The 8,620-nt window shown below is 54.5% G+C and overlaps 3 protein-coding genes across 3 annotated transcripts; 1 reads left to right on the top strand and 2 right to left on the bottom strand.

Moving 5' to 3' along the window:
- Nucleotides 1-4,980: 4,980 nt before the first annotated feature.
- MAM_08205 (Extracellular membrane protein, CFEM domain protein) lies at nucleotides 4,981-5,542 on the top strand (the record flags this gene model as incomplete). The annotated part of the gene is made up of 2 exons (XM_040827003.1): nucleotides 4,981-5,203; nucleotides 5,280-5,542. 2 exons carry the CDS (start codon nucleotides 4,981-4,983, stop codon nucleotides 5,540-5,542), a joined length of 486 nt encoding a protein of 161 aa, XP_040675016.1.
- A 485-nt stretch (nucleotides 5,543-6,027) lies between these two features.
- On the bottom strand, nucleotides 6,028-6,264 carry MAM_08204 (uncharacterized protein; the record flags this gene model as incomplete). The annotated part of the gene is made up of 1 exon (XM_040827002.1): nucleotides 6,028-6,264. The coding sequence occupies one exon, from the start codon at nucleotides 6,262-6,264 to the stop codon at nucleotides 6,028-6,030; it is 237 nt and encodes a 78-aa protein (XP_040675015.1).
- A 902-nt stretch (nucleotides 6,265-7,166) lies between these two features.
- MAM_08203 (initiation-specific alpha-1,6-mannosyltransferase) lies at nucleotides 7,167-8,345 on the bottom strand (the record flags this gene model as incomplete). Its single annotated transcript, XM_040827001.1, has 1 exon — nucleotides 7,167-8,345. One exon carries the CDS (start codon nucleotides 8,343-8,345, stop codon nucleotides 7,167-7,169), a length of 1,179 nt encoding a protein of 392 aa, XP_040675014.1.
- Between the last annotated feature and the right edge of the window lie 275 nt (nucleotides 8,346-8,620).

Below are 8,620 nucleotides of genomic sequence, written 5' to 3'. Positions count from 1 at the left end.
AGACAGCAGGTTCACAGGCCTGGCACTGTTACGCGAAACCTGCGGTCCGAGATCACAGGGCTTGCTGCAATGCACAAAGGTTGCAGCCATCACGATGCCCTCATTGGCCGCACGCGCGCCCGGGCGTCTGGGCACAAAGCCCAACAAAGGAACCCCTTGATGCCTCAGTCAGCTGGTCAAGCTCGGCGACAGCCTCCCTGCAAGCAGATGAGAACGCCACCACGAACCACGCCCGAAAGGATGTCTTCATGAGACTTCGGGAAGTCTCATCACCACATATGTACACGTAGGCAGATGGCATCAAAATCTTCTAGTCCTTCCGACCCGATTTGACTGCTCGAATGGGTACCGTGGCACCCACGAACCAATACCTAACGTGTACCTATCTTTCGTATGGCGTCTTCATCTCCACGGAAAGTTGGGTTACGCGATTTTGACCAGCCTCACACTGAGCTCCCTCGACTCCCTTGTACAGGCTTAGCTTGGGCATCGTCATCGTCCGTATCGTCGGCGTCACTTGTCGGCTCGGAGGTGCGATTCGGGGTGCGTGCACATGTCGGTACTATTCACTTGGTAGCTTTTAGTTGACCATGGCACCCTGGAAGAAAGAAGATGGCGGTGATGGGACTTTGTACTGATTCGTAAGGATTGTAGCGTGTCTGCGAAAGGGCAATTGCGTCCTTTGGTAACGACTTGGAGGCACATGCGGGTCCTGACGCTAAACTACTTTTATAAGTCGACGTCATTTTTTGGGAGCACCATCAACATCAACATCGACTGTTTGCCCTGGAACGGTTCGTCATGATCTTTAAAGCTTCGGCTTCGCAACTCAATCCTGAAATATCGGTGGCTCAGTAGCGTCTGCATTGTCTTCAACACATTCCAATCCACGATAAATCGATCTTTGCATCATGTTTGAAGGTTTTAAATCACCAGCAGACAAGCTCAGCAATGGCTTGCTGACACAGTAGTCGGCTGGACATGCACGACGCTATTTATGGGCGGCCTTGGGGCTTGGCTAGTGGTCGTACTTTATTTGTGCCTAGTCTGATGCCATGTTAACGATCAAAACATGTCCTACACTGCAAACTGAAGGCTGTCGGGGGCGGGGCGATCAACCTGCAGTAACCATCCATGCCAGCCTTCAATGCATTTCCTTCAACAATCCCACCGCAAGTAGGAAGCTGCTGAGGGTCCCGGGCGCGACCGTGGAGCCAGATGGGAAGGTGGGAGGCCTCGCTGCGCATGAGCTCTCAACACACATTCCCAACCCAAGTCTCTCAGCATTTCCTTCAAGTCATGTCACCATGACCTCAAGTTTCGATAGTACAACGTTCGCTCTATCGCCAGCCTGTTTTGGTATGACTTTCTATGCGTGATTTTTCTGAGCTTCAATAAGGATGCTTTTCATCCGGCCGGAGAGATCATGTTCGGCCTCTTCCACCTCTCTCCCTTAGGAATTACCTCTCGCCGCAATGTATTGACCATTGCAGTAAACGGTTTGAAGTATGGAGTGAAGATTTTCTGCGCAATTTGGAGAAAATCCTCTTCGTCACTTATGACTCCCTTTTGTGAACTTGCCAGCTCCCAGTGCAGCATAATTTCACCTCTTAAAACGCTCAACTGCTCTTTTGGTTTGACCGTCAAAATGAATGCTTTTCCAGAACAGTACCCAGAAGAAAGACTCCACATTGTGCATGAAAGAATGCCATTCACCAAGCAAGGTACTAATGATTATGAGCGCTCTTGTCCCTGTTATACCTTTTGCTCCTAAGGCGGCTACTCGTTGCTCTCTGATAGCGAGATCAAGATCGATTAAAAAAGCTAGATATAAGGGATTCTCTTCTTCTTCATGGATTATAAGGTCGTTGATAGAAACATCTTAGTGTAGTAGGCCTGCGTTATGTAGAGACTTATGCCCTTCAAGGCAACCTGCCAAGCAGGCAAGCAGGCAAGCAGAGACGCTTGTGAGGTAGCCTTATAAATTGACTTTCTATAGTCACAAACAATAGTCCGCCTGTGAACTCGGTTCGCTGGTGATACAACGCTGTGTTTTGTAGGAGACCTTGAGCAGGATTGCTTGCTTAGTGGCATGGCGGCGTTAGTTTCGCTTGATGGCCCCTTGGGGCTAACGCTACTGCTTCGACCTATGCGCGAAATACTAGATCTGCTAGTGGCTAGTGGCAGATTTAATCCAGTAGGTTGATAATTCGCAGCTTTAGTAACGTCTAGTTCCCCTTCAAATATTACCTAGAACATTATGATCTATGCCGCAAACTTAAACAGTCTTATAGTGGTAGTATTAGGCTATATTTACTACATCCTTATTAGTGGCTTTGTGGAGCAGTACACCCTCTTCATCCTACTTAGTATATTGCCACAAGTCTTTAATAACAAGTGGCTGCTTTAGGTTGTCTTTCCGATGAGCTCTCTGACAGGTCGTCGCTTAGCCTGCAAAACACAGTACGCGCTTTATAATATTGACAATAAGACGCTCCTTCTTACCGTTTCGTTTAATCCTAATATACCGCTTGCTGCTAGATACTACAATTGTAGGGTTAAACCTAAGTTTCTCTTTATTTATCCACAGAAATCTAAGAACTGTTATTACAAATATTTGTCCGTTCTTGTTAATATCGAACTGTTCTGAGGCGGTACCCCCTAACCGATCAAATTCCCAAACCCTCATCAGTGACCTACAAAGAGTAAATCCCAAGACAAAACGTCAAGTGTCTTAAGCGGCCAGAACCTCCCTGGCGTATCTGGCAAGGTCAATCCACGCAATTGATGCTGTGTCAGCTTTCAGGTTGTATTTTAACTCGCTAGCCACAAGAACCTGCGACTGTTGATATCTTACATCCTTAGCGTCAGGCTTATATGTAATGTCATTATTAATAAAGCTAATATCTAAGCTACGTTTGCCTGTAGAGCCTAGTAATAGGGTGCTGGGCTGCGACAACATCTTTTGTCGGTGCAGTAGCGTTAAATCGAGACCGCCTGCAAATACCTCCAATTTAGGGATAAGGTGGCCAAGCCAGGCAACCACATCGCTCTGCTTTGCGCTTGTGGGCCAACCAGCCCAGCCTTCATTAAAGAGCGGATTGTCGCCCTTAATACACTTGCTGAAGGCTGTCTTAGACGCAAAACCTAAACCTAGAATGCCTTCAAAGACGGTGTCATGGAGATTAGGAACCCTGATGTGTAGGGGTCTAAGTTCCTGCTTCAAAAACTTGTCCACATCGGTCTGAAGTTCTGATGAGTTGACGAAGCTGCTCGTGTTTTGACTACAGGGTCTGTTCGATGAAGGAAGAAATCGGTCGGAGAAGGGGAGTAGATTTGGTTACGAGATCGTACACATGACTCCAGACAAGCGCATCATCAAGGCTGTCAGCGATGGCAGCTTCGAGGAGTGGCTTGATACGTCCGATATTGAAGTCGCCATAGTTGACCGCGGAATTGAGCCTGAGTAGGTCACTGAGGAGGCTCTTCCCGTCGCCGCTGGAACGCAGCAGGCGGCAAGCTCGAGTAGTTTGGAGTGCCAAGAGCAGATCTACAGACAGATTCTGCAGTTCTTTGTTCACAGTCAGATCAGTAGCAGCATGTTGCAAGACAGTGTGAGGTACCTTCTTGCTCAAGCCGATCTAATGCTTTGGATGACAGCTTGTACTGTGCATGAAACGAGGAGCGGAAATTCTCTAGACCATTTCCGATGGGATTCGTTTTAACTACATCCGTTCAATGTTGGTCGATGATATCCAAGAGCTTTGCTTTTGGTGGTTCCTTGTTGTGAGAAGGGGCTTCGTCACGACCTGCCGGAAAGACACTTCAGGAAGAACTCACGGTCGCTCTGGGTGATGAGCCACCACGGCCACAGCCGGCTGGGAAGTTCCCGACGTGGTGGAAGCCACGGTGGCTGACCTCTAGGAATGTGGACCTGTCAGGCACCGACACTTGTTGCAGCGTCGCAGCCACATGTCAAAGGAGATACCCCTGTGTTGAGTGAACAGAACAATGGCTGTGGCGTCAACGACATCTGGAGCGACATTGCATCTCAAAATCTGCACCCAAATGCATCTTCACCATGTTGAGGGGACATAAGCATCAACGCAGCGTGCAAAGCCATGTTCAACCACATTCAAGCACCGGTGCGCTTGCAGCCCCACGACTTCAAATCCCATCATTTCGTCTTCGTTGATGAATCTGGTTGTGAATAGTCTCCACAATGTTATCCACTCGAAATTACTCGCTTATTCCGTTGAAGGTGCACAACTCGGTCGAGCGGTTTTGGCTTGCGACATGTTCCATTGGCATGAGCGAGCCCTTTATTCACCAGGCACAGAGTGCTGTGGAAATATAGAGCGACGAACCTATCCGACAACGAACTGCGGGGAGCAGCCAGCGTGAGCAGAGACGCGTTGTGTCACACAAGATTAGAGCCGGGGTCGGTATCAGCGCTGATGATGTTGCGGCGCCGCATCGTGACACTAGATATATGATGGCTAGAAGAGCCAAGGTCCTTTGAATACCAAGTCGTCCCGAGAGCCAAAGCGGCCGGGCGAGTCCGAAGCTGTTGGGGTCGTGGTCACGATTCCGCTGGGGCTCATCGCGGCGCGCCGGTGGAGTCGGCTAATAAGACCGGCTTTTTGTCCGACGGGTGGGTCGAAGAAGCACAATAATAAGATCATCCGTGGGGCCGCACCCGCATCTGATGTGCGGATACCCGACATCCAGGTACGTACCCGGTACCTACCCAGGTACGTATCATTTGATGCGATTCCATCTTCCGTGTTGCCGTCTGTACTCGGTCGTTACAAAACGCAAACGTCGGCCAAATTACCCATCCGACTCGACGCCTGCTCCCAACCTCTTGCCCGACTACAACTGGATTCATCGCGTCCCGCCGCTGGGCACTGTCGACGCCAATCTCTACTCGCAGCTCACGAAACGCCCCGTCCAGACTCCGGAGCCCAGAGTCTCGCCATGAGACTCGTCGCCGCTGCCTCTCTGGCCTTGGCCTCGCTGGCCGCGGGCCAGAGCCTCGCAGATCTCCCCGACTGCTCGCTCCCCTGTATCAACGAGGCCGTGAGGCAGGGCACCGCGTGCTCGGCAACTGATCTGGCCTGCGTCTGCGACCAATTCGACGCCATCCAGGGCGCTGCTGCCGGTTGTATCCTGCAGGCTTGTGGCCAGGACATCGCGCTGAGTACGTTGACCGACCAGTCTCACGCAGCTCGCGACTGACACGCCGCGTGCGTCTCGGACTGACCATTGCCATCTAGACCAAGTTCTTCCCGACACCGAGAAGCTTTGTGCCCAGGCTGGCGGCAGCAGCAGCAGCAGTGCCGGCAAGTCTAGACCAACGCCGACGAAACGCCCAGGTCAAAGTGCGTCTGTCGCCACCGTGCCTCCTCCCGCCATGACGGCAGAGCCCTCGTCGACCGGTGCGCCAACCGCTCCTCCTGTCGTCACCGCTGGGGCGGCTGTCCTTGTGCCTGTGGGAGGATTGGCCATGTTGGCAGCAGCCGCGGCTCTTGCTCTGTGATGTCGAGTCCACAGGTCGACCGAGGACGCAACGTCAGCTGGCAGGCAGGCGGCTTTGAACACTCCGAGAAAGCTTCCGGCATGGCCACGAGCCGGGCACACTGGACCCAAGACACGTGGACTTGTTCCTGAACTACGTACATCAAAGTGCCCGACATGTGCAGTCCCATTTGCGCCGACTGGTTGTTTGCTCCGAGACCAGGCAGGTCCTTTGGTTCCCTCTTTGGTCGGGAGCACCATGTCGGCAGGTGAGAATTGGCCAACAGCTGGGTCTTCTTTTTCACTTCTCTTCTCTGGGCATCGCATTCTTGATTGTATTTCTTGGACGGGGGGCTTGGCACTGTAATTACGCGACCACTTATATTATTGCTTCATTCACACCTGAGCCAGCAGGATGCGCCTCGCCATGTACCGTGAGTCCATGACCATGTACCCCATTTGCAAACAAACTGCTTGGCACAGGTTCAGAGGGCCCACGGGCCGATTCTACTCGACCGTCTTGACAGAGCAGCCGCCACCAACGTTCGTTATCGGGAGAGTTACTGCTCCCGGCCTGTTTCTTGCCCTCGGGTCATGGTGAGCGTCGAGGACGCTGCCGAAATTGCAGCTCGCCAACATTCTCTGCGTAGCATCGCGCACAAGCCATGTCACGTCAGCTTCGTACATGGGGCTGGCTGCTGCCCAGGCGAGTGGCTCAACTTCCAAATCGGGCCAATCCTCCATGGCGCCATTTGACAAGCCCAGCTGCGGCGATGGATCCTTTGCCAGGGCTGACGAGGGATTGATTGGGCCGACTTGGTTCGGACGACCAACCCGTTCGACAGCGTGCCCCTGACCATGTCGGCGACCCTTGTCCGATGATGGCGGTGGCGGTATCGCGGCAGCCAATGGAAGAAACGGGCGGTTGGGCGTATCAGATCCCTCGATAGCATGTACACGCTTTCCCTGGACGCCGAGTGGTCGGCATCATCTTTGTCCTTGTCCAAGACCATGTCCGGTGGGACGTCATGGCTGGTTTATCGGCCGAAGACAAAGGATGACAATGTGGTCGGTCACTGGCATGTGCAGCTTTGCCCCGGGGCCAAGGTGTAACGGTGTAACCCCGAAACAGATGCCCGTCGAATTATCTATTGTGTGGGCTGTGTCGAGCCCTGCCCGCCAGTTGCCAAGGTCATGACGGGGTTGGAACTCGGGACGATGGGTGAGGTGAGGTGAGCTTCGGGCCCGTAGGATGGATTGCCTTGCTGCAGGACGTGCGACCCCAAATCCAAGATTTGACGGGGCCCTTTGCTGAAGTGGCTGCGGATTCGGGAGGATTTTTACCCCCTTTTTTTTTTCTTCACAGCAGCAGAGCTGGGAAAAGCCTCATCTGCACCGGCCGTGTTCGCCCCTTGATGGCATCGACTCGGCTGGCCATGCGGCGCGTGTCAAAGCTTAGATTTGTATCGAGAATGCTCATGTTACCAGGACTCTAATAAAACCCAAGTGCCAAAGCCGGCCCACGGGCTCCTCAACGACCCTGTTTGAAATCGAAGTCGCCGGCCCTGCGTAACCATGGCACGCGGCTGCTGCGCAATGCTGGCCCATCATGTACATGTCGACCGTGAGAAATCGTCGCCCCCCTGCTACTGCTCTGGCTCTGGCTCCGGTTGCGGTTGCGGCTGCGGCTGCAGCTCTTGCAGCAGCTTGAGCCGATCCACGACAATCTTCTTCCTGTCCGCCTCGGACAGCTTCTCAAAGGCGGCGACGTCCTTGTCCCACTGCCCGACGCACTCGGCGTCCCAGTTGCACTCCTCCACCTGCCCGTAGGCGGGATGCGTGTAGCGCCGGTGCCTGCTCGGCCAGTTCGACGCGTGGTAGTGATGCTTGACCAGGGCGCCGCGAGACCCGTGGTTGCCCGAGTCGGAGTGGCCCTGGCCGGCGCAAAAGGCCTCGACGGTCAAGACCAGCACGCGGCCCACGACCTTGGACTCGTCCATGTCGTGGAAGTCGTCCCACGTGACGCGCGGCCCCTTGGTCGCCTTGTTCATCTCCGCGAGCACCGCGGCGGTGAAGGCGGACGGGCCTGTCCCCGTGATGACCTGGTCAAAGTCCAGCTCGACCTTGTCGATGGGCACGCGCTGCCTCCTCGCCTCGGCCTTGAACCACCTCATGATGCTCTCGATGAGACGGAGCATGACTGGATGCCGCGCCCGCGAGACCACGGTCCACTGGCAGAAGGATTGCGACTTTGGGCCCAGGATGCGGTGGTCGCGGAACCTCGGCATGTCCACCTCGACGCCCACGATGAGGTCGTAGTCCCGCTCGTTGTAGCGCTCCGGGATGAAGCGGTGGAAGGGCTTGATGGCCTCGACGTCAATGTCGGCGTAGATGCCGCCCTCGGCGTACAGAATCATGTACCGCAGCAGGTCGGCCTTGACGATGCGCAGGTTGACGCGCCGGTAGAAGTCGACAATGTCCGGGCGGTCGAGGCCGTCGGGCCCGAAGTGCTGCTCGACGTAGGTCAGGTCGCTGGCGTCGGTGATGACCTCGTAGCGCATCTGGGGGTTTTGTTTGACCCACGTCATGGCCCTTGCCGTCTCCGTGATGCCGAAGAGGAGGGGGTCGATTTTCCACGTCTGCCATATCTTTTGGGGGAACGTGCTCCCCGGCAGCTTGACGCGCGGCGGCTCGGGTGATGATGCCGTCATGCCCAACGGGCTCGGCAGCAGAAGGAGGAGGTCCAAGTTGAGCAGGAGCACGACGAGGCAGACGCAGCCGACGTATATGGGAAGACATTTTCGAATCCTCTTTGGCAGCGCCATGCTTCTCAACTGGGGAGACAGCCGAGTCCGGAAAGATGGCACCAGCCCCGATTTGTCCATCAGGAGAGCATGTGGCCCACGAGCCCGGCAATGCTTGTTGTTGTTGCTGTTGTGGTGGTGTTGGTGGTGGTGGTGGTGGTGGTGGTGATGGTTGGCGACTTGGGATGGAAAGCAAGCAAGGCCTGAGCGGTCACGCGGTATTCGAGTTGCTTGACGCGGCTCGGCGAGAGAAGAGGCCAAAAGAGGCTGAGGCTCCTTGCGCTTCACCCGCAAAC

The sequence above is a fragment of the Metarhizium album genome (genome assembly GCF_000804445.1).
Source record: "Metarhizium album ARSEF 1941 chromosome Unknown scaffold_46, whole genome shotgun sequence".
NCBI lineage: Eukaryota > Fungi > Ascomycota > Sordariomycetes > Hypocreales > Clavicipitaceae > Metarhizium > Metarhizium album.
The sequence above is the reverse complement of the archived record's forward strand: the minus strand, read 5'-3'. Positions and strand labels throughout refer to the sequence as shown.